This window comes from Pteronotus mesoamericanus, unplaced genomic scaffold (genome assembly GCF_021234165.1).
Source record: "Pteronotus mesoamericanus isolate MK-2021 breed Mesoamerican mustached bat unplaced genomic scaffold, CSHL_Meso_final contig_41, whole genome shotgun sequence".
Classification (NCBI taxonomy): domain Eukaryota; kingdom Metazoa; phylum Chordata; class Mammalia; order Chiroptera; family Mormoopidae; genus Pteronotus; species Pteronotus mesoamericanus.
The window spans coordinates 2,926,813-2,953,594 of NW_026555152.1; the positions used below are offsets into that span (position 1 = coordinate 2,926,813).

The 26,782-nt window shown below is 40.5% G+C and overlaps 1 protein-coding gene across 1 annotated transcript in view; it reads right to left on the bottom strand.

The window, feature by feature from the left end:
• The window catches only part of MTUS2 (microtubule associated scaffold protein 2), a 632,886-nt gene that overhangs the window by 164,657 nt on the left and 441,447 nt on the right, over nucleotides 1-26,782 (bottom strand). Inside the window, exon 6 of the mRNA XM_054577117.1 lies at nucleotides 9,124-9,282. Coding sequence (XP_054433092.1) covers nucleotides 9,124-9,282 — 159 coding nt within the window. The remainder of the gene's footprint in view (nucleotides 1-9,123; nucleotides 9,283-26,782) is intronic.

The window sequence follows — 26,782 nt, forward strand, 5'->3', positions numbered from 1 at the left end:
GATAGTTTAGCAAATACCCATGAAGTAGCTACCCAGGCCAAGAATTAGAACATTCAAATTAATTAAGTAGAACATTGCTGGCGCCCCAGAAGCTTGTCATGTCTCCAGACTCTTCTTTCTCATTTCCAACAAGGAAACCACTGTCACTAAGATTTGGTCATTTCTTGCTTTTCTTCAGTTTTGCTACTCCACAGGCACACTTAAACAGTATCCTGAAGTCTGAGTGTAAACTTTATGTTAGTGAGATCATACCATGTGTATATCGTCTTGCAATTTTTATGAGACATCGCATCTGTACTATTTATCTGTAGCAGCTTGTAGCCCTAGGCCACTCTCATTGCCAAAGAGTGACCCACCCTATGCATATATCACAATGTATCCATTTATTCTACCACTTCCAGTTTTTAGCAATTACAAGCAATGCTGCTTTGAACATACTTGTACAAATTTCCTAATATGTGTGTGTTTCTCACATACTTACAAGGAGAAGTCTTAGGCTAAAGCACAGATGGACTTAAAGGAGGCCACACTGCTCTCTGAGGTGGCTGTATCCATTGTCCTCTCTCCTGCCAGGACTGTGTGTGACTGCCTCGCACACTACATCTTTGTCGCCACTCGGGAAGGTCAGGTTTTACAGTGTCACCATTCTGATGGGTGCACACCTCTTTGTGATTGAAACTGCTTTCTTCTGGGTACTGATGATGAAGGTTAACACCCTTTTCAACTGTGTATTGGACATTTGATTGGTTTTCCTTTTGTAGAGTGTAGTCCAAGTCATTTTGTTCCTTGTTTGTCTACCATTTTTTTTGCACTGATTTGTAAATATTATAATTTTGTAACCTTTTAAAAAACTTAACATGTTATGATCATCTTTTGAGATAATATTCATCTACAATATGTTTTCAAATATAAACTATTACTTACTTGGTAGTTTAAATGATAATTCACAATTGAGACAATAGCCGTGATAAAATAGCTGTGATTATAAATATCAATTATTTTTCAGTTGGAGGTGGGAGTAGGTAAAAGATATAACAGGGAGGTTGTTTGGATTATATATGCCCAGTAGTTATTGCATAGGCAGTGGTGAGGATAAAATGGTGTGTAGTAAATAAATAATGCCAGGCACTTCTTATGCAAAAAAAAATCTCCACTAACAGTGTATATTAACTCAATTATTATAAATCTTTGTTTAGAACCTATGGAGTATAAACACTGTACTGGTGTATTAAATCATTACTGGATGAGGTGAGTGTTATTTATTTTTTCAATGAGGAATCTGGAGTCAAAGAGGTTAAGTAACTGAATCAAGGTCACACAGCTACTGGTGTAGTAGTGTTACCATGACTGGAATCTAGGTTTAACTTCAAAGCTCTTTCCTATTTCCTCTGTCATCCAAATTGCAGGTGATAGAAACTAACAATTCCCTGTGGCTTATTAATACCATTGTTCCACTCTTTGGAACAAAAACCATCATGTGTTTAGAAATACGTCCATGATGCGTTTTTTTTTTTAACTGAAAAAGATGTAGCCAGTTAGAAAAAAAAAAGGCTCCTATAACTTGTTATTTTTCCCATGTTGGGCACAGAGGCACTGCACACCAGCAGCTGGAGCAGGCTGGTCCTCTGCGGGACGATATCAGTCACAGCAGCTGTGTGAAGAGGGCCATTGCTGTCAGAGTCACCTGGGTCCAGGGATACAAGAAGGGCCCTGGGTACTAGTATGAACCTGGCAGGCAGGTGCCCAGGCTTCAACATCTAACCCTTAAATCACCCTGGACAAATGACTTGATTTCTCTAACCCATAGCTTCCTAATTTATGAAATAAAGTTAAGAATAGTACCTGTGTATCATAGATTTAAAAGCGAGGATGAAATGAGATGGTGGGTAAGGCCAAGCATACAGTAAGTATTCAATAAATGCTGGCTATAATTGTTATAGTTGCTCATCAATGAGCCAGACCCTCAGTTTCGCCTGCTTACTATTTATCCCATTGTTCCCATGCAGATACACAGCATGCTGTTGTCTCATCACTTTAAGTTGCATATACTAAATAATTAGGCATCCTACTCTCATTCACTCCCCATCTCTTCCCTGCCCTATAAATTGTTCAATAACAGAGGTACTTCTAGGCCAAAGAACTCTGTATTTCAGGGTCTTGTCTCCGGTGGTCACAAGGTGGCTTCTGATTATTCAGTATGTGGTCCAGGTGACCATGGTGAAGCCATAGAGAAAGAAGACAACATGTGGGTGTGGGCAAATTGTTTTCCTTTATCTGACTCAAAAGAGTTCTAATCACATTCATGCCCCTCTAGGGTCTCATCTTCTACCCCATGCACTTCACAAAACACATATGGCTTCTTTCATAAGACGAATCCTGCTCGATTTTCTCCTGATATGATATATTCTGGAGTCTTAAGTCAACATCTCATTCAGCAGTCTTTCTTATGTGATAATCAATGTCATATTTATTCAGTCAATCTCCCAATTCAAAAATGAATACAGGATATTAGGAATTAGAAAAGAAGGACAAGTCTCAATCCAAATCTTGGGTTGGCTGTGTAATAACTGTGATGCTGGAAAAGTCAGTTAGCTCATGTTTAGAAGCGGGACGAGAGGTACTTCACAGTGTTGCTCTGTGGTTAGAAAGAACATGGCAGAATGTGGTACATAATACTGGGCATTACGTGGCAGAGACCATGCTCATGATGATGGTGGTGGCCTCCACAATGGTCAGTGCCTGGGCTGGTGAAGGACTCTTCACAGCTGTGCAGTCAATAGAGATCCTGCACCAGCATCAGATGTTTCACAAGTGGTTGGACTTAGGAGGGCAAAGGAAAGGTGTGACACAGGGAACAATGAGTGAGGAAAGACACACAGACATAAAGAGCATTGGCTTCTTCAAGGAACTGCAGGTGCAGGTGCAGGTGCTGGCAGAGCCAGAGAAGGCTGAAGTGGAAGACAGGCACAGCTCAGAAAGGGCCTTTGTGCCAGGCAGGGAGTCTGGACCTGCATCCACAGGCAATGGGGAGATGCTGAAAGTTCCTAAGCAGGGGAGGAATAGGACCAGATTTGCATGCAGAAAGGTGGAGAAAGGCCACTGCCAGCACTGGGGGAGGGTGGGCTGGAAGGGTCTGACTCATCTCAGGTAGGCTGGGTGGGTGATTATTGAATAGTAAAGTGGGGGCTCAAAGTGGTTATCAATACAAATATGCTGATGAATGGACAAAAGATGAAAGATATGAAGACTTTGCAATGACCATGACATGTGTCCTTCTTTTCCAGTTATCTTAGAAAATATATGACTGGCTTTAATCCCCTCTGATTGTATTTCTTCTAGCCCCCAACCCCATGATGAAATACATTGGTATTTCATCAATGTAAGATAGCCAGTAGAATATATAAGAAGCCTGGAAAGAAAAGTGTTAAATGGTGACACATAATTAAAAGTTTTGGGCTCATCATATTAAGAAATGGGACTACATCATGGTAGAAATTTGCATAACAACACATTTAGTACAGTAGGGAGAGTTCTAAAACACCAAAATGTTGGGAATCACAATGGAAACCATAGCTCTAAAAGGCCATTTGCATTAATTACTGCTGTGCTAGCTCCCACAACTCTTCCAGGCTGACAGGCTGAGTGGGCAAAATACCAGGGGTGTAACCTTCCAAATACATTATGCATACATACTCGTAGGGGAGAGTTAGGCGCTCCTGCCAAAGAAAGGTTTCACGCGGCCTGCAGGTGGCGTAACGGCAAGGTGAGTCACAGAGGTTCAGGAATTCTCCTCTGATACTCTAGGTGTGTCTTATACTGCTTCCCATATTATCTAAAATATCATAATCCTTGCTGTTGTTTCAGTGAAAGAATTTGAAAGACCGAGTAGAGAAAGATAAGTGTTTCTTTCCCCTTACTTGGATCATTCTGCAGCATTTCAATTACAACTGCTAAATAGCACCCTAGGTCACAAAACTGTCATCAAAGCTGATTAGACTTTCAAACTCAAGTGCCACCCCCTCCAAAAAAAACAAAACAAAACAAAACTGTCTCAATGAACTGCTTAAGAGGCAAGCGTTGTGTAGTGATGGTAACTAGGGGGGATTCCCCAGTAAAACTGGAGACTGACAGAGCAGCTATGATTCTGTGCAATTTTTTTCATGCTGTCTGCCTTTTGGCCACTTTACAGTTTGCAAATTAGTCCATAAAAATGTCAGAAGGAGGAGAGGGGAATGTTTTCAAATTGAAAAGGTATCTAATTGTCAGCAGCCCTAGCTGAAAACTGCAGGAGGTGTGAGCTTTAGGACCTGTACTGTTCACCAAGAGGGAATTCACATTGCTCACCCTCAGGAAACGCTATCCTCACCACTGCTATCTGGCAACTTCTGACCCTTCAGGTCTCTGCCTGTGTGTTTTCTGCACGCTATGTTGGGTCTACACGATATGCCTTATTGTACACTCATTTCCCTTTCACAGCTCTTAGCATAACTGTAATTAAATCATCAAATATATGACTTCTGTGTTCCTCCTGTTTTACCATCGTCTCCATTCATCATGATTGCCCCAGGTACCCAGCACAGTGCTCAAATCAAAGAAGGTGCTCAGTAAATATCTGTTGACTGAGTGGATGCCCATTCAAATTTCATCTGTCCTCACTGCCTGGGATGATTGAGAGCTGACTTTGGTGTCACAGTTATGATTCACAGTTCTTCCTGCCTGGCTGCAAGGATCTAGGACCCTCCCCACTGCTGGCCAGAAAGAAGAGCAAACAGGAATGTGACTCTCAGAATGGTGAAATGCAAGGCTCCTCTTACCAGACATCCCATACACTGACCCCACTACATTCTTCTGTCTCTGTGCCCTCATGCAAAGCAATGGATCTCAAATTGATTGCTTTCTTTTTTCTCCCCCACAGATTCTTTCTAACACATCTACTCTCCCTGTAACCTCCTTTATCCAGACCTGTTCCTGTTTCTTCTATTGGCTTCACAATGACAAGTAAGTTGAAGCTGAGAATATAATTGAGACTCAGCCTCAGGGAGAACACAGTCTATACCACACAGTAACACCAAGAGCCCAGGGCAGCCTGACTGCTTTGAACTTGCCCCCTGCAGGTCTGGGAGGTTTCTGCACACTCCTGAATCAACATGGGCTTCCACACTATAGGTGCTATACTCTTTCATTAGCAAGAAAACAACATGGTCTTAGAGCAAATAACGTTAAGGGTGCATATATCACATGCTACCTTAAGAATCACCTCTAACCATTTAGGTCCTTGATTCCAGTGGCAGTTAAAGAGATCCTTTTACCTGTCTTGTCGTTTCCTAAAACAGAATATTTTAGGTCAGCAAGCTCTCCCTCAATTTCTTGATTTAAGTTGTGCCTTGTCAGGGGAGATGATGCATGGCCAGACTGGAAGAGGGCAGGGGCATCTGTCAGAGCAGCTCTTTCTGGCCCATGTGCACATGAAAGCACTCAGTAAACCCATGTTGATGATGTGGATGAATTACTTGTATCTTTAAATTATAATATGCTCCAAAATACCAATATTTATGGAATTTAACACAGAAATAAAAACTTGCTTTAAAAGTAGTAAAATTAATATTTATGATACAGTGGAGTTTCTGTAGTCTGTAGTGTAACAGTCTCACTATTCCCAGGGATTTTTTTTCCCCTAGGTGGACAGGATCCCAAACAGTACGACACCAGTTGTTCACTTTGGTTCAGATAACCACAGGAAATTCTTCTATGCCTTAGGCTGAATAAAGGAATTTTGTTTTCTATAATCCATCATGTCAAAATGACAGAACCAGAGTGCATATTGACCAAGAAGTAATCTATCTTTAGATCAATATTTTCATCTGAAAATATTTTCCTATTTGCTACAACAACTACAAGCCAGTTTGAGGTAAAGCCTGGCTATTCATGTAAATGTATATAGATCAATGCACTAGGGAGAGTTTGTGTTTGACATGTGAACAACAGGAAAGCTTTTCATGAAAATTAAAAAAAAAAAAAAAGAAACCAAGGCTAAATTTCTAAAATTCTCGGGAATCTTCCCTTTATATAGCCATGAGTAGTTTGTTTAATATTTATTTTTGCTTATTAGCATTAAGTTCACAACACTTTCCATTGTCATCACATTGATGTCAGTGAGGCAATAATCATTAACTCAGGAAGATGATATTATAGGACTGGGTCATATTTTACACCTCCAAGCATGTTTAAACACAGTTTTCAACCTGTGTCTGGAAACCCAGGGAAGGAGGGACATGGATAGACTGGGATTACTGTAGAGGATCTGGGAAATCATATGCATTGTCCTAGAAAGAACTCCATCTCTAAGAAGTATTTACAATGATATAAAACATAATTAACTGGCCTCCATCTGAGTAAACGTTTAAGTAGCATAGTGCTAGCAGGGGTCTGGTGTACAGGTTTCAAGTCAGACAGACCTGTGGGGATGCCTGCTCGGCCACACAGAAGCTATATGACCCTGGGTGGGAGGCTTCCCTTAATTTCTCTAAACCCAGGTTTCCTCCAGAATTAAATGAGGTGGAGTATGCAAATCCCTAAGCATATTGAATGGTACACAGAGATTCCTCAGATGTGTATGGTCGTTGACCACTTTGCACTTCTACTGGATGAATTACCCAGTTGTATCTTGACCCATTTTTCAAATTAAGTTTTATTTTTTTCTATTGATTTTCAAGTGTTCTTTCAATTGCTTTTATATTAACACTTTGTTGCAGCATGTTTCTCTCAGTTTATTATGCTTCCAACCTCCATGATGTGTTTTTTTTGATGATTATCAAAGATGATTATTATCAAAGATGATAATTATCAAAAGATGATTATCTTTTTATGTCTTTCATGAAATTTTTAAATTTTTGCTTAGTTGAATCTATCATTTTAAAAAACGTTTCCAGGTTTTGTGTCATGTTCAGAAAGGCTCTCCCTATTCTAAAATTTTAAACTAATGTCTAATTATTTCAGTATCAGAAAAGATGTTTTAAAAATATACAATTAAAATTATTGTCTATTATGTGGGCCAACATAATTTTTTTTACAGTCAGAGATTTAAATTCTTAAATATTTGTGCTAGAAAATAAACTTCTCTCTTCTGATGAAGTGACATGCTCTTCTTCCCCTGATTGTGCTGCTTACTTTGCCCTTGTAGCCAGGAAACTCCGAGCCCAGTTCTGTCAGGATTTTCTCTTTTGTGTTACTTGGATTTTAATCTTTGTACCTGTGTTATTCTGGGCTCTTTACTGCATGCTACCTTGGATTTTTCCTGAAATTAGAAAGTCATTAAATAAAAAATAAACTAGAAAATAAATAAATAAAACAGAAAGGGATTAAGTAAATAAACAATAAACAAAACCTATTTTTATTTAATGTAAGCTTTTTCAGGTCACTCATTTCTCAATCCATCTTACTACAAGTTCTTGGTCTGCTAGAATGAACTGGAACCCAGCAGGTAAGATTACAAATATCTTGTTCTCACTCTAATTATTTGTTTATAAATCTGTTCGCTTTGTTGCGAGACCCCCCCAGGGCAAGGACATTTCTATTTATTCTTAACCCAAGTCACCTGTGACTCAGAATGAGCTCTGAGGTGTTTGCTGAATAAATGAACCAGAAAAAAGTCACTCATAGAGAGCTCACATCAGGAATCTAGTGTAAGGAGGACTCCCAGGGTATGTTCGACTGTGGGTACATGTGGCATCTACAACCCTAGATGACGGTAATGAGCAGGCGACCCAAAGGGGCAAGAGTTCACCATCACTGGATTGGAATCACCAAGGGAAGAAAGCAAAGCATTGCAGTTCAGAAATGTTTCCAGTCAGCAGGGTTAAAACAAGGTTGGCATGACCTAAGTAATTAAAATAACCCAAACACCTCACAGTCCCAAGGAATTCAATTATTTCGGATTTAACTGTACCCTGCATGCCTACCTTCTATTTTCTAATTAGTTTGATGATGAACAAATGAGAAATGTGGAAGCTGCCTTTGTTTTAAAAACTAGATTTCATTTAAATTAGAAATTCAAAACACCGGAATAATTGAAAAGCTCAACTTTAGTTATAAAATTTACCTTTTCACAACAATAGTTTTGAAATACAAGGAAGCCTTAGGTGTTGGAGTTAGATAAAAGAGAAAGTCTTGAAATCTTTAATATGAACTTCCTGCTTATTTTCCCAGTTCACGCCTGATAACTCAATTCCACTCTCTCTGGGTTTTCACACAGTGTGTGTGGTCTCCATTATCCTAGGCAGGGGAACCAACAGGATGATTGAATGATCGCCTCACCTTCACTGCTCTTGTTCTGCATTGAATTAGGCTCAACACCCGTTCTCCCTTCCTGTTAGTGTGCCTCGCTATGGTGGGGTGGATGGAAGGCTAAGAACCACACGCTGGGACATCTCCGCAGGCGAGCAGACACCTGTGTGTGTGATCAGATTGGGAGGAGCAAGCGGTACAGGGACACACTTGGGTTGCTTCAGCAGTTTCCACTGACAAGCACCTTCACTGTCACATGTCCACATCAGCTGTTGCCTGCGTCCAGTCACCAGCTTCGTCGGTGTGAAGGGCAGGGCCATCCATTTTGTTGGTCTGGATCCAGCAGGCAAAGCATGGCTCTGGGTTAGCCCTTCTATAGTAGCTGCTGGTCCTAAGATCCTAGCTTTGGTGGTTCGAGCCTGGAGCCAGCAGGGGGAACAGTATCCCTGGGTCCCTGGAGAGGCAGCAGGACCCCTTGGGGGTCTGGGACTCACTTTTGGAAGCTCACTTTTAGGTTTGCTCCTACAGTCCTTCCAGCGATTTCGTCAGCACCCCCTTCCCTGGAACAAATGCCAACCTGGCCTAAAATAGCTTGATTCTTGATTCTTTCCATTCAAAACTATGTGATTCAATAGGTTACCATTCAGGTGAAGAGTGAGAGGCAGTTGTGATAACTTAAACAAATGAAAAACGAATGTGCCTTAAAAACAATGCTGTTATTATTATTAACTTTGCCATTTGAAACTCTTCTATGATCCCATCTAAATAAATAGTGTACACTGGAACTTTCAAAAAACACATTTTAATGCAGAAAGGGCACTCCAAGGCAGAAAGTCTTACCAGGTGTGGACACAGATTTTGGTGCTGGAAGCAAACTCCTGCGGGGTGTTGTCACACTGGAGGATATTGGAGGGGCTACCCGGCCGGCTCCCTTGGGAGTGTCTTTGGAAGGCAGAGTTGCCTTCAGGGCCGGCTGGTCTTCGTTCCCAAAGGTTGAGCCTGTGGGAGACAGACAGTAGGCTAATTATAATTTCATGAAAAATGGATGGACGTCCTTGCCATTTGCAGTTGCCAACCAATCCTGCTTTAGAACGCACCTTCTCAGTGAGTAGCCTTGAAAAGCATTTTTTCTGGGACCAGAAGTGGAAAAGAGCTCCCTTCAGATACCCCATAAAAGTCTGTCATTTAAATCTCCTGTGCAGGGGGCCCCAAAAAAGTCAAGGGTAGCCTCAGTTCAGAGATTTTACACACGTGCTTTATACACAGACACATGCATGCACACACATGTGCACACATGCACCCACCCCCCACACCTAATTCCCTTATGAAAGATTTTACACACGTGCACACATCAGCCACTCCATCTCCCACACACCCAATTTTCTTACAAACATGTGCACACACTAGCCACCCCACCTCCACACATTTATTTGATAGCTCACAGAGGATGAGCAACCCTCTTTTGGGAACTAGTGTGAGTGACTCGTGAGGGGTGAGAATAGGAATTCACACATGCACCTCTAGTCCTGGCAGTTTATTCCAAGCTTCCTGGGACCCAGCTGATTCTCCTTTCAGAATAAGGAGCCTGGGATGAAGGGAGACATGTAGGAAACAGGGAAACAGAGAATCCCTTAGAAACTCATGAAGCTTTTGTTCAAAAAGCTGAGGCCTCACCAAACAGAGGATTTTCAATTAAAGCCTAGTTTATTTCAAAGGCAGGAGACATTTATGGATAATTTCAGTGTATTATTCAACACAGAAACCGACTCTTGATTGAAACGACAGCGTGTTTGTAATTGACCGCTCTGATGCTTTGGTAGCATGGCAAATTGGGACATGTGTCAGGTCGAAAGGCACAGGGCCAAAACTTTTCTTCTAGAGCTTCCCCAACCTACAGACAGTGACACCACCACCCATTTCCTGCTAAAGGATAAATCTTCTAAATACCCCTCTGAGTAGAGCTGTAGTAAATTAGTAGGCCTAATTTACTAAATTAAATAGAGAGCTTTAAAGCAGTAAGATCATTACTTGCTTGGGATGGAACCATCCAGTCATAGGACCATGGCCGTCAACTGTGGGGAAATAAGCAATGGCAGGTGGAAGAAGTGTACAGAATTTTAGTGAGAGATTAATTTTTTTTTTTTAGCATTTTAAAAGGATAGTTCTAACAGTCCATTTAGACAGCATCTGCATGAAAATGATAACATTATTAAAATGGCTTTAGTATTCAAACTATTGAGGGGTTTTATTCAAACACTTAGACTAAGAGACCCAACCACTTCCCTCCTTTTTAATACCTGAAAATCTGTTCAAAATTTGTGAAATTTGATTTGCTTCTAAATAAAAGTATATTTAGAGAGGAAAAATAAAGAATATGCCATTTCCTAACACAGAACCTATGCCCTATACCTCTTTTAAGGCATTGTGCAAGGATTTAAGTAGCATTGAAGAGAGCATTTGATCTATGTAAATTGAACGAATGCACTGAAACTCCATCTAAAGGGTCTGTGGTCTGGCTAGATGTCAGATAAAAAAGCAAGCACATTTGCTCTAAACCTCCTCAGGAAAGGGGCTACCACAAACCTGCACAAAAGTAAGTCATAGCTTCCGACTCATAAAGCACACTTACCAGTCCAATCTGGAAGTCAGAGAATCTCTAGAGATTTGTAGGATATTTTGGATGGGGCTGGGGAACTCAACCACTTGAAATATTTCATATGGAATTATCTCCTGTTTAGCCTACTGCAGATAATACTGCCAGAGTAATATATTCATCAAAATGTGTAGGAGAGGCTGAATTGAGCAGAAAACCTTTCACACAGTCTTTTATCTAACAATTCATTAAAATTTCTTAAGAAGGGGAATATTGTATATCATTTGTAGAGTTCAAAAGCTCTTTTATCAAATCCTCTTGCACCTTGCATCATTCTCTTATGTAAAATTTATTATTCGATGAACATGTCAATTTAGAGATTTGGCCACTTTCCAGGCTAGAAAGTAATCTGTCTGTTTGAAGTACAAAGTGTCAAGGAAGCTATGTACTCCCTTCTGAGAGAGGTTTTGAATTACCAAAAGTATGGTAAAATAACATCAAAAAATAAAACTCTATTCTTATCCAGCCCTGGCTGGTGTGGCTCAGTGGATTGAGTTCTGGCCTGTGAACCAAAAGGTCGCTGGTTTGATTCCCAGTCAGAGCACGTGCCTGTGCTGCGGGCCAAGTCCCCAGTAGAGGTCATGCAAGAGGCAAACACACATTAATGTTTCTCTTCCTCTCTTTCTCCTTCCCTTCCCCTCTCTCTAAAAATAAATAAAATTTTTTAAAAAAACTATTCCTATCCATTATTGTGGGATACAGCTGGCAGTAATCGGTACCACTCTTTGAAAACCACCTGAAGTAGCCCAATAATTAAAACAAGGTCACTGGGCAAATGGAAAGTACACTAGAGACTTCCAGTCAAGATGACAGAGTAGGTAAATGCTATGCTCACCTGCTCCGATGATCACATCAAAATTACAACTAAAATAGAGAACCACCATCTTTGAAATACTAGATGACCAGAACTATAAGGATATAAAAAAGAAGCCACGTTGAGACTGAATATTAAATGTCAGCTGTAAGAATTGAGATTTCTGGTCAAGGTGGAGGCATAGGTAAACATGCCTCACCTCCATGCACAACTGTAACAAAAAATACAACTAGACCACAAAACAAATTTCTCCTAGAGCTGTCAGTAAGTCTAGCTGTGTGGAAGCCCAACAGCCAGGGTTTAAAGAAGTCACATTTAACCAGACAGGTAGAAGGTGCAGAGAGGCACAAAGAAGTGTGGAGATGGGAACAGGTGGTCTCACAGCCACATGTGGTAGATAAAAAATGGGAAGGATACCTTAGGAGCTAGGGATCCCAGTCTCAGTCCAGACCACCCACCCCAGGGTCCCAGCTCCAGTAAGATAAGTCCCCATAACTTGTAGCTGTAAGAACCAGTGGAGGTTGGGGCAGCAGAAGAAACTGCACCCTCTTAAAAGGCCCACAACACACTTAAGACTCACACAGAACCTTCCCCTGCTTCTGGGATTCAGCACCAGGGCAGCAGCTAGAAGGGCACCAGTAGCATAAGGGGAGAAAGTGAAGTGCAACTGGGGAGACAGCTTCCTCCCTGGCAAAACTCCAGAGGCCAGGCAGTGGCATTGTCTCCTCTGCGAGTCCTCCCTCACATAGAGCAACAGAGTGGTGACCCAGGTTGCCCCGTCCTGGGGATTACCTAGGCTCCACCCCATACAACTTAGCAGGTGGGCTAAGACAGGGAGTCAAAGCAGCTCTACCTAATACACAGAACCAAACACAGGGAGGCTGCCAATATGAGGAGATAAAGAACTATGGCCGAAATGAAAGAACAGAGCAAAATTCCAGAAAAAAAAATAAATGAAATAGAGATAAGCAACCAATCATATACATAGTCTCAAACACTGGTTATTAGGATGCTCCAGGAACTCATTGGGTACTTCAATGGCATAAAAAAGACCCAGGCAGAAATGAAGGTTGCATTAAGTGGAATAAAGAAAAATCTACAGGGAACCAACAGTGTAGGGGATGAAATAAGAATCAAATCAATGATTTAGAATACAAGGAAGGAAAAATCATTCAATCAGAACAGTAGGAAGAAAAAAGAATTTAAAAAAATGAGGAGAGGCTTAGGAACCTCTGGGACATATTTAAATGTACCAACATACAACTCAGGGATGCCAGAAAAAGAAGAAGAAAGCAAGATATTGAATACTTATTTGAAAAAATAATGAAAGAAAACTTCCTTAATTTGGTGAAGGAAGTAGGCATACGAGGCTAGGAAACACAGAGAGTACTAAACAAGATGAACTCAAAGAGGATCACACCAAGACACATCATAATTAAAATGCCAAAGGTTAAATACAAAGAGAGAATATTAAAAGCAGCAAGAGAAAAGCAGAGAGTTACCTACACGAAGCTCACATAAGACTGTCAGCTGTTTCCGCAAAAGAAACTTTGCAGGCTAGAAGGGACTTGCAAGAAGTATTCAAAGTGACAAAAAACAAGGACCTACAACCTAAATTACTCTATCTAGTAAAACTGTTATTTAGAATTGAAGGGCAGATAAAGTGTTTCCCAGACAAGGTAAAACTAAAGGAGTTCATCATCACCAACCAATTATTATATGAAATGCTAAAGGGAATTATATAAGAAAAAGAAGGTCAAAATGATGAACATTAAAATGGCCATAAATTCACAATTATCAATAATTGAATCCAAATAGCAAACTAAGCAAACAAGCAGAACAGGAACAGAATCACAGATTTCAATATCATTTGGAGGTTATCAGTTGGGAAGGGAAAGGGGAAAATGAGGGAAAGGTGCAGGGATTAATAAGCACAAATTCGTAGGTACAAAATAGACAGGGGGATTATAAGAACAATATAGACAATGGAATAGCCAAAGAACTTATATGCATGAACCATGAACATGAATTCCGGCGGGGATTGCTGGAGGGAATAGGCAGTACTAGGTGGAGGGGGGTGAAGGGGAAAATCGGGACAACTGTAATAGCATAATCAATAGAATATATTTTAAAAACCAGAGTATAGAATTGAGCACCTAAAAAATGTCAACTGTAATTGAACATTTTTTTTTAATGTAAATAAAGGAAAACATATTTGGAAGTAGTACTGAATTCCATAAATGCTCTGGATGCTTCACAACAATGCAGACAATAGGAAACCATTGTTTGATAAGAAGAAGAAAAGAACTGGAAGTAAACAAACTGTGCTTGTGTGAGACAGGAAAATGTTTTTCTGGAGAATTCAGGCAGTGGAAGTTGTTCATGCATCTAACTCAGTCATCTCATTCCCAACTAAGCTGAACCTACCCTTGCCTCACAAGATGAGTAGTAAGTGGCATAGACTCGAGAGAGAGCCACAGCCTCTGCCTCCCACCTCTCTGCTCATCTTTCCCTTCATTTGTAAGTGGAGATAATGGCAATCAAACTCAGAGGTGTTGCGAGAATTACAAGAGCTAATAGATGTGAATTTCTAAAAAGCTGATGCAGGAGTTAGTATGAGAAAATGCTTAGAGAAGTGTCTGGTGCAGGGGGCACCCTGAAGTGTTAATTTTTAACTTATAGGCTCCTTTTAAATTCAGTGGTTAGTCACCACAGCAAATCAGTTTTCACAAGAGCTTGTAAAGAGTTCAAGGATTACTGTCAGAAGAGCTGCTCTCAGTGAGAAGAAAGGCTGAAGTAGATCTGATAATAACTGCAGCATGAAAGACTACAGAGAAGAATAGTATGACTGTCTTTTTAAAAAAACAAGGAACTACTTCAGACAAACAGAAAGGCAAGAATGACAACAGAATGAAGGGCCAAGCTTCAGAAGTACAACACAGAGCCAGCTCCTTGACCAGGGAACCATGGGGCAGAGGGCCTGAGGGGGTCTGCGTCCCTAGAGATTCACAATTGTTTTCCAGATTGCTAGTTGCAATTCACACAACCACAGGTCGTGACTGTTGGACTTTAATTAATTAGTAATTGATTTGGTTTTATAAGTCTCTGATAAGTAGTGGGGTTGAACATTTTTTTCAAATACATATGCGCCATTCAAGTTTTTCCTTTCATGAGATGTCCCTTCATAATTTTCGCACATTTTTCTATTGAAGTGTTTTGCCTTTCTAACTGATGCGTAGGAGCTCTTTGAATATTCTACGTACTGATGCTTTATGGGTATATATTTTAGATTTTCTCCCAGTCTTGGGCTTGTCTTCACATTTATAGTACCTTTATTTGTAAGTCTTCCATTTTCATGCAGTTGACTTTCTCAGTCTTTTCTCACTTGGTTTGTACTTTGTATGTCTTAGCCTTTCATTTCCTATCTAATGTTATAAAGATGTTCACCTACATATTCTTCTAAAAGCTTTGAAGTTTTATTTTTCACATTTAGATCATTAGCTCACCTGGAATGGGGCATAGAGCAGGGATTGGATTTGTTATTGTTTTCTACACAGATGGCCAACTGTCCCAGGCCTGTATACTGGGTAATCCATTTTCTCTGCCACATCTGCATTGCCAGCTATTGTATATCAAGTTCACTTACAGGCATGATTATTAAGGTAAACTAACCACCCCCAAATTTCAGTAATTTATAGCAAGAGTTTATTTGTTGACCATGAATCGTCTAACACAGGTGCTCTGGATGATCTGCTGTTCTGGGGAGCTCTACTGCAGGCTCAATCTCAGGGATCCAGGAAATGGCTTCTTACATGTGACACCTAAAATGCAAGTTATTGAAGAGCAAATATGTGACTTAGACTTCATCAAAATAGAAATGTTGGTGCTTCATATGGCACTAATAAAGTAAAACAACAACCAAGAGAATTGCAGAAAATAGCTGCAAAGCACGTGTCAGATAAGAGTAGTTTCTAGAACATATAAAGAGCCTTTATAACTCAACAGTAAAAAGACAAATGACCCAATTAAAAATGAACATAGACTTTGAATAGACATTTCTCCAAAGAAGGTATGTAGATAGCCAATAAGCACATGAAAAGATGCCCAGCATCAGTAGTCATTAGGGAAATACGAATCCCAATCATGAGTACTGCTGTAAGCCCACAAGGATGGTTATATTATTGGCAAGGATGTGGAGTAATTGGTGGGATTATAACATGATGCAGCTACTTTGGAAAACAGTTTGAAAGTTCCTCAAATGTTAAACATAGTTATCATAAGACCCAGCAGTTCCTCCCTTAGGTATGTGCCCAAACATATGTCCACACAGACACTTATACATGAATGTTCATAACAACACTGTCATAACTGTCAAAAAGTGGGAACAACCCAAATGTCCATTAGCTGATGAATGGACAACCCAATGTGGTCTATAAGCTACAGTGTAAACAAATCTTGAAAATATTATTCCAAACAAAAAAAAGACAGGTACAAAAGGCCATATTCTTGTATGATTCCACTATGAAATGTCCAGAATAGATAAGTCCATTGAGATGGAAAGTAGATTAGTGGCTATCAAAGGCTGGGGAAGAGAAATGAAGAGTGATTGCTAATGGGTAAGGGTTTCTTTCTGGGGTTATGAAAACATTCTGGAACTCAGTAGAAGTGATGATGCATGACCTGGTGAATATACAAAAACTACAGTATTGTGTACTTTAAAAGGGTAAACTTTATGGTATCTGAATTATATCTCAGTACAAAACAATCTCCGTAAGTTTTCTTCCCTGGATCCCCTGGCTGAAATAAGTTCCTTGAACTATGATTTAGCTCTCCTCTCTCCCTTGAGGGATTCCTGACATTCTTTCCTCAGGCAGTTACTGTTCCTGTTTTCTGTCCCACATTCCTGCATTGGAGCTACAACTTACCCCAACCAGCTTGTCCCAACCAGCATGTCTCGGGGTTGTTCTGTCTCCTGATGGCATACTTGTGTATAATTTGAAAAGGAATATTCCTCAAACCCATTATTGCATCCCATTCATTACAGCAGAATGACCAAGCTCCTATGTGAGGAAAATAATAGTCATTTTATCCCAAAACCCCTTCACTCTTCTTACCTACTCCCACCAAGTTAGGTGTGAATCTGAGCTATTCTGCTCTACTCTACAGAGAGAGAAAGACACATGCAAGTTCAGAACAGAAAGGGCTGCACTAAAGTTAGGCACTGGGCAGAGGAAGTTTACATCTGATCTCCCTGTACAAAGTCGTGAGTGGTGCCTACTCAACTTTCTCAATAGGATAATTCTAACTATAACTGAAGTCAGGATAAGAAGTTAGGCTTTCTGATCCAAACTCCATTGTTCTTTCCACAAATTCATTTATTGACAATGACAATCACTGATCCTGGATTTTAAAAAGAAGAAAGAATGGCAATGAGGGCAAACACTAACCAAGCCACAGTGAAGTTCCTAAGGGGATGGCTGGAGAAGAAAAGCAAAGCAATTATTAATGATATGAGGCATTACAGCCAACTTTTAAAAATCATGTGTCTTATTTTTAATATGTATCTGTGTTATAATGATTACTACTCTCTTTACTGATTTTTTTTAAAACAATCCCAGGCAGTCAAGTTGTATAACGTGCTCGTTACTTGATTGCTTAATTGATGCATATTTCATTGATTTGGCAGCATTTATTACTTGGTGGTAAAATTTAGTTTAATTATTAATGTATCAACTGAATGTTTTATCTCCCATCTTCTGCATATTTTAACTCAGGTGTATGTTTTATTTCTTACATTAAAAAGCTGAAGTAAACCTCATGTCTTACATTTCAGCAAAGCTCTTTCCTTGTCACAGTGAAAGAGACTAAGACTTCCATATGCCAGTGCCTACACTAGGCGGGGGCACAGAACAAATACGGCCTGTTGTCACACGGATTACATTCCAGTGGGGGTGACACACAGACCATAGACATATAGTCAAACAAAATCATCACAAACTGCAATTAATTAAGAAAGAAATACAAGGGGCAGAACTAGAGGAAGAACCCAAGGGTGAAGAGGGGAAAACCTACATTAGGTGGAGTGACCTCTTGGAGGAGGAAACATTGGACTAGGCATTCTCTCAGCTGCATCTTGGCCCCCACCTCCTTTATCCTTTATTATTATTGGCATGATTGTTCTAGAAAATTAGAATTAAAGTGTCAGAATCATTCCTGCATCTCTCTTTCCCTTATATCAAGCAATGCAAGTCAGTCCCCATTTTCCTAATGGACTTCAAAGGAAGCAGCTGGAACCCTGGCTGGTGTGGTTCAGAGGACTGAGCACCAGCCTGTGACCCAAGGGGTCGCTGGTTCCATTTCCCATCAGGGCACATGCCTGGGTGCTGGGCCAGGTCCCCAGTGGGGGGTGCACAAGGGGCAACCACTCATTGATGTTTCTCTCCCCCCTTCTCCTTCCCTTCCCCTCTGTCTAAAAATAAATAGATAAAATCTTTAAAAAAAACAAAGAAAAAGAAAAAGAAGAGGCAACTGGAGAGAACTGTTGATCTTTACCCATTTTTCCCTAGTAACCTAGGTCCTAATGAAGGAGAAACATGTGACAGGCATTTCGTTACTCCCATTTCACCTAGAGCAAATTGTAACATCACAAAATCGGGGTAGCCTACAAATACTTCTGAATACAGGACTCCAGGAGATCAGTAAATGACTCCAGCTCTAGACCAGGGGACATATCCTCTGTACTCAGCATCCTCATCAGGTGACAGGACACACTTCTGTAGGTGGAAGATGATTCCTCTAGGTCCACAGAAACTTACTGGATTCCTGCTGTGAGGCCTCAGCCTGTGAGCTCTTCCAGCTGGGCAAGACAGCAAGGTCTTAACAGTAACAATGTAAGTACATACAGGAGAGTCATGGATATCGCAGGTTCTGCCAAATTCAACACCAGATTTGACATTTATTAGTACTAGTCTCTTTAAAAAGTTAATTAAGCCTCTGGTGAAATGCCTTATTATTTATGTATTTACCCTCTGTAATTAGGTTAATCTGATAATTAGGTAAGAAATGCACATAAAGCACTTTGCAAAATTCCCAGTGCTCAATAAACATTAGTGGTCATCGCCAGTACCAGCATTGGCATCAGCAGAAGCAGCTGTAAAGCCTGCAAGCTCCCCCTCTGTCCCACGCAAGCCCAATGGCACCACACTTTGAGATATTCTTCCATGGAAACATCCTCAAGACATCCCCAAAGCCACCAAATCAGTGATGGGAGACAGATGATTTCCGCAAACAGCAGATACTGATGCTGATGGTTGCCTCTGCTTTCACAAGGTCCTGCTGGTCAATGGTGGCCTTCCCAGAGCCCCAAGGGAGGGCATCGCTCCCCAAAATGTCCTTCTTTTGACAATGATCACAACTAAATTATCATAGAAGAGAAGAAAATCTTTGTCCCTCTACTTCTTGTCCTTCCCCTGCCCCAGGCACTCTCTTCTTGGAGTCCATTCTAATATAGCAAAAAGAGGGTCCCCATTCTTATTTCTGCTCAGGAAATAGGGGGTTTGGGTACAGGTGAACTGATAAAATGAGAGTCATAGTCTGGGGACACAAATGTGAAATGCTGCCCTTCATCTGAGAGAATGTGACATTCTGTGACATGGACAAGTTTCCCAGTCCCTCACAGTCTGGTCAAAAGCCATCTTCTCTACAATACCTTCTCCCAGTTCCCCTCTAAGTAATAGAACTACTTCAAGAAAGACCACTGGTTAACCAAGAAAGCAAAGACCAGGGATGATAATACCATCTCAAAGTCACAGAAGTAACCATGAGACATAAAAACCAGCTCATCCAGACCAAGACTTCTGAACCCTCACCACATAAATAACTCAAAGCTTCCGTTTGATTTGAGAAATTCTCTTTAATATTTACCAAGTCATACTTCCAAAGTAGAGAACACAGTCAAACATTGATGGAGGTCAGTTACTTAAAAGACCAAGGGCTAATATTATATCACAAGAGATGTATAATTAAAGCAACTTTTTACCATTCCTCTTGTACATCAATGAGACCAGCTATAATAAATCCCTTTTACCTATGCAGAAAACTCTGGTTCATTGATGTGTGAATGTTTTAGTGGTTGCTACCTTGAGGGAAATATTTAAACTGGAGCATGCTTAATATGGGAGTTGTTAAAAGGTAAGAGGATCTGATTTGAACTTGATTTAAATTCTGCTGGAGTTATTAATATGATATAAGAAATAAGAAATATCAAGCGCTTACTTATCACCTCTTAGTAATAGAGTAATAAGAAACTTTAAGTGTTCCATCTCTATAGCTTGGATTTAGCGTTCTAATATAATCTCCTTTTTGTGTCACAGATACATTAAATTAGTTGTTTTGAGGCATCTGAGGGACTCATGGATTATTCTGTGTCAAATGTGGCTTTAATAAGCCACAATTTAGTGGAAGGCCCAGTTCAGATCCTAAGAAATCAAGTCAAATGTTGAAAAGTGGATCATTGCAACTGACCCCCAAACTCCTTTACATATACTGATCACCACAGCAGGCCTGCTGGAAGAAATCTGACTGTGCCATCCAGCTGGCATTTCTTGTGCTCTTAAAAAGGACTTTTTCTCCTTGGTAACTTCTGGGGAGTGTGAAACCTTTAAAAAGGGAAGAAGTGGAACAGCTTTTTAGGAAATGAACAACATATTCAATTTAAGGAGGTGTGTTAACTTGTAAAGCAAAATAATATTCATACTTGAACTCTAAGAATTTTCTCTTCCCTCCTGGGAGCCAGAAAGCTCTCTGTCTTTCCTCAAAGTCCAAGGAGATATTCATCTTCCTTATTGTCTTTTTCATCACATGAGTTTTGTTTCTAAAGAGCAACTTTGGGATTCTTTTCCTTTACCCCAGAGTTTTTCAACAGGGCAGTACCTATTTGGGGGACCAGACGGGCCTTGTGGGGGTGGGCTATCCCGTGCACTGTAGGACAGCTGACAGTGCTGCTGTTCTCCAGCCAGCAGCACTCTCCCTCCCAGCCCACTCTCAAGTTGTGACAATCAAAAAATGTTCCCAGACATAATCACATGTCCTCTAGGGGCAAAGCCAGCTGAGAACCACTGCTCTAGCTGAATAAAAGACATGAATCAAAACACAATATTTGCCTTTATGAAAAGTGAGGCTGCTAACATCTAAAATCCTGCTAGTTTAGCTTGATAGTTAATTCTTTAACAATACTTCATAGCTAAGTTTTGATCAGCCCTTTAGATAAGCTAGAACTGTAAAAATATGCTACCTGCCATATTGAGCAGTGTTTTAATGACTGTTCAGTAATAGAACCTCCCCCGCTCTCCACCTTTATCACCCTGGTCTGTCTCAGTCAGAAACAGGGAAACTGGACTGAAATATTCCTGATTCTGACAGCTTTGGTCCAAAATTCCTAACCTCCAGGAGCTGCACTAAAGTCCAAATAAAATATCTTGCTACCCTAAATAGTAACTTATTTCAATTGAAATTGTATGGAGGAGCATCCAGCAATATATTTAAAAAACCATACACCATGAGCAAGTGGGATTTATCCCAGGCATGCAAGGATGGTACAATATTTGCAAGTCAATTAACATAATGCAACACAGAAGCAAAAGGAAAGACAAAAACCACATGATCATATCAATAGATGTAGAAAAAGCATTTGATAAGGTACAGAACATATATATGATAAAAAAAAAAAACGCTCAGCAAAGTGGAAGTAGAGGGAGCATACCTCAAATAATAAAGGCCGCATATGAAAAACCTACAGCCAACCTCATACTCAACAGGCAAAAACTAAAATCTTTCCCGTGAAGATCAGGAACAAGACAAGGTTGCCTGCTTTCACCACTTCTATTCAACATAGTATTGGAAGTCTTAGTCACAGTGATCAGACAAGAAAAAGAAATAAAAGGCATGCAAGTTTGAAAAGAGGAAGTAAAGCTGTCATTGTTTGCAGATGACATGACAGTGTACATAGAAAACCCTATAGACTCCACCAAAAAACTACCCAATCTAATAAGTGAATGTGGCAAAACAGCGAAATACAAAGTCAATATTCAGAAACTGAAGGCATTTTTGTACATCAACAATGAAATATCAGAAGCAGAAATCAGGGAAAAAAATCCCATTTGCTATAGCAACAAACAAAATAAGGTACCAGGAATAAATTTAACCAAGGAGGTAAAATACCTGCACTCAGAAAACTACACAACACTGAAGAAAGAAATTAAGGAAGACACAAATAAATGGAAGCATATACCATGTTCATGGATTAGAAGAATTAACATCATCAAAATGTCCATACTACCCAAAGCAATTTATAGATTCGATGCAATCCTTATTAAGATACCAATGACATATTTCACAGATATAGAACAAACATTTCAAAAACTTATATGGAACCATACATAACCCTGAACAGTCACAGCAATTTTGAGAAAGAAGAACAAAGTAGGAAGGATTACATTACTTGACCTCAAACTATATTACAAGGCCATTGTAATCAAAACAGTCTGGCACTGGCATAAGAACAGACACATAGATCAATGGAACAGAATAGAGAGCTCAGAAATAAATCCATGTCTCTATGGTCAATTAATATTTGACAAAGGGGACAGAAACATAAACTAGAGTAAAAATAGCCTCCTCAACAAATAGTGTTGGGAGGTCTGGACAGCATGTAGCAAAAACTGAAATTTGATTACCAACTTACACCATACACAAAAATAAACTCAAGATGGATAAAACACTTAATATAAGTTGTGACACCATAGAGGAGAACATAGGCAGGAAACTCAGATATCCCATGCAGCAATATTTTCACCCATATGTCCCCTAGAGCAAGAGACATAAAGGAAAGAATAAACAAATGGGACTTCATCAAAATAAGGAGCTTCTGCACAGCTAAAGAAAACATCAGCAAAATGAAAAGGGAACCAACCATATGGGAAAATATATTTGCCAATGATACCTCAGATAGGGGTTTGATCTCCAAAATATATAAAGAACTCACACAACTCCAGAGAGGCAAATGATCCAATTAAAAAATGGGCAAAGGACCTGAACAGACATTTCTCCAAGGAGGAAATACACAGGGCCCAGAGACATACAAAAAGATGCTCATCATCACTAACTATCAGAGAAATGCAAATTAAACCACAATGAGATACCGCTTCCCACCCATCAGAATGGCCATCACAAACAAATCAACAAATGACAAGTGCTGGCTAGGTTGTGGAGAAAAGGGACCCCTAGTACACTGTTGGTAGGAATGCAGACTGGTGCAGCCAATGTGGAAAACAGCATGGAATTTTCTTAAAGTACTAAAGATGGAACTGCCTTTTGACTTGGTAATTCCATTGCTGGGGTTATACCATAAGAATCCTGAAACACCAATTCAAAAGAAACTATGCACCCCAATGTTCATAGCAGCAGTTTTCAATAGCCAAGTGCTGGAAGCAACCTAAGTATCCATCAGTGAATGAGTGGATCGAAAAACTATGGTTTATTTACACAATGGAATACTATGCATTAGAATGAATGAAGAAGTTCCCACCCTTTGCTATAGCATGGATGGAACTGGAAAGCATTACGCTAAGTGAAATAAGCCCAATGGTTAAAGACAAATATCATATGAGCTCACCTATAAGTGGAACCTAATTAACAAAACAAACAAGCAAGCAAAATATAACCAGAGACACTGAAATAAAGAACAAACTCACAGTAACCAGAGCGGGCAGGGAGACAATGAGGGAAAGAAGGGGAAGGGTCATCAAGGAACATGTATAAAGGACCCATGGACAAAGCCAAAGTGGGGAGGAGTGACGGTGGGAAGTGCGGGGGGAAGTGGTGGTGGGAAAATAGAGACATCTGTACTTGAACAATAAAAAAAATTATATGGAGGAAACCCCAATTAAAAAAATAGATGGTGATGCTTGCAAGAGTTTAGTTTATGGTTTCCTGGACAACATATCATTTTGTTGGAAGAACCTAGGATTACGTCAAAAAGTAGTATTTAAAAGCACTAAAGTTACTGGACTCATAAGTAAAAACCAGTAAAAAAAGCTCTTTGCTTTAGCTGTTTGTGCCCGAGACCAGTAAGCCAGGACAAGTGGAATAGGGAAACTGAGACAGACAGCTGAACAAACTGGCTGAGTAATTCACAGCCCAATGCAGAAGGTCACCTTCCAAGAGGTAACACCCAGGCCTCAGCTGTATTTCCGCTCCAGGCCCAGAAAAGCAGCAAAAACATGTGGGCGATGCCAGGACCAGCTGCATTGACTAATGACCCTCGCCCTGGGAAACTGCACACGTGGAAAACTAATCAATATTCTGCTGAAAATCTCCCCTGAGACCTCCCCTAAGATTCCCACCAACAAGAGACATAAAGCCCTTAAAATAAAGGACCCAGTGCATATGTACTCTGTCCCTTTCCCTCTTAGGGGCACACCCACACCTTTCCCTTTCTCTTCTTCCCCTACAGGTACACATCTCCTAAACTCTAAGGGACCCCCAAGACTTGCAATTAGGGGAGCAATGGGCCGTGGCAGCTTTTCCTGGGCTAATTCCCCGAACCTGTCCCCAAGGACCCTTTTCTCTGACTTCCCAGGGAGCTAAGGCAGCCCAGCCAAGGGTCTCCTGTTGCTTCCTTTATGCTAAGCTCTTCCTTGTTTTACTGTTCCCAGCTTTAATAAATGCACCCTGATAGTCACCTGGACTCTGGCTATGAAATCTTTCCTACACAAAGCCAAGGACTCACACACTAGTGGCTGGCCCTAGGCAGAGCCGCTCAGGGCCTGGTCCACTGTCTGGTAACATGCCTTTCTGGCTATTAGCTCCCCTGAAAGGGAGCCATGGTTACTGAGCCCTGTGGTAGGTGTTGCTACAGTACTGAGGCTATTACCATCCAGGGACAGTCATTAACTTCTTTTTACCTGTCTTCTCATTTGTAGCATTAGAAGAGCAAGCCTCACTAGGACTGAAAAATCACCACATAGTATGTAATACATGCTAAGCACTGAATAAATCGTAGGTTCCCCTCTCCTGGCCTCTGAAAACCATGTGCTCATTTCTTAGTTTATAAATATAATTATTTTTAAGTCTCTTCTAATACAAAATTTCAAAATTGAAAGCCCTGTTTTCATTCATTTTTATCTCTGTGACTAGTAACTGATGTGCCAAACATCATCCATGCAAAATAAAATCACAACAGTTTAACAATCTATCATAAAATCACTCCAAATAAAATCACAACAGTTTAAAAATCTATCATAAAATCACTCAAATGAATATTATTCAAACTGTTTTTGTGAACAATCATAAACAGCCTAATAAATGAAGTTTACAACCCCTTACAAGACTTTAATTTTTTGTGAGAGAGAAGCAGAAGCTTAACTTGATCACTTCCTTAGGGAAACCCCTCAGGGAAGGTGCCAGCAGCCTCTACACTAAACCTAAATAAAGCAGGGAAGCCAGACGTGTGTCTTGGCTTTGGGTTTCATGAATCTGACACCAACGCCAGCCCTCCTGAGCTTCAGCTTATCTGCATGCCCCTCTCCCGCCTTGATGCTTTCCTCTGGAGGCCCTCTGACAAAGGCAAGGTCATATGCTGGACAATGGGGAGGGCACAAAGCAGGCACAGGCCACCACAAGGGCTCCCTGCATGGCCAGGGCAGGCCCCCGCCTTCCCCCACCACTGGCAGCACGTTTGTGCCTCCTCTCCTCTCTCAGCCCCCAGCCTGAGCAAGGCCAGCCAATGAGTTCTTTTTCACTTTGTTGCTGTCATTGTAATGTTTTTAGAAATCCACAAAGTTGAAGACTGTTTCTATAAGTAGAAAGTAACTATACATATCTATTATTCATAGAGCTTAAAATTCATAAATTAAGGTTTATAAGCAGAAGCATTGTAATCAAATAGCAAAGTCTGGATTCTTCATTGGTTGGAACCTGTGGCTTAAGGGCACAGAATTCTGAGAGCTTCTCCCTAATTAGGTGGCAGTAGCAGCCTAGTGTCTCATGTGCTCATGAGGCTGGCTCCCCCAGTGGAAAGCATGTGGTTTCACAATATGTACGAGGCCTGTCCAGAAGGTACCCACCCATGTAATATGAAAAGTAAGAGACATTCATTGAAGAAGATACAAGATACAAGAAACACTGTATATAGGACAATGAATGATGCCTCAGTCCCCTTCAAAGTAGGCACCTTGGGTCCTCACACAGTTCTCCCAATCTCCATCAGCTGCTCTGTCCCATTTTCCTGAATCTCATCAATGATCTGAAATCTCTTCCCTTTCAAAGGTGATTTTAATTTTAGGAAAAGCCAGAAGCCACAGGGTGCCAACTCTGGGCTGTAGTGGGGCTGAGTCACCTGGGTGATTTGATGTTTTGCCACGAAACTCTGCATGAGATGTGATGCACGAGTGGGTGTGTTGTCATGATGAAGCTGCCAGTCACCAGTTGCCCATAGGTGTGTCCTTATGAATCATCCAAATAGTTCCCACAGAAGAATGTTCAAGCTTAATGCAAAATTTGATGTAGATTTGTTGCTCTACTCACTCAGTCATTTTTAATGTGACGGCCCCACAGTACACTTGCTCACTCAATGGCATCTACTGCCCTCGCTGACTAGTACAATGAAGTCGTCATTGTTCATGCATGTGAATTCCAGTCCACTCTCCTTGGCTGCCAGGTTGCATGGATGTCGCTCAAACCATTCTTGTTATATTAACAATGGCTGGACATTTTTGGGACAGACCTTATACGTAAGACAATCTCAGAGAAATGTCTCAGTCTACCTGAATCTAAGTTCCTCATCTGTAAAGTAGGCCCTGGCCCAAAGTTAAAGAAATATCACAGATCTTTATCCAGCAGAATTCATGACACTTAGGGGATATTCAATAAATGTTACTTTCTTCTCCTTCAAGTCTTTTCATCATCCTTCTCTTTTAAAAATACATAACGATTCTCTGCCCAGTTGACAACCTTTCAGTGATTCCTCACATCTT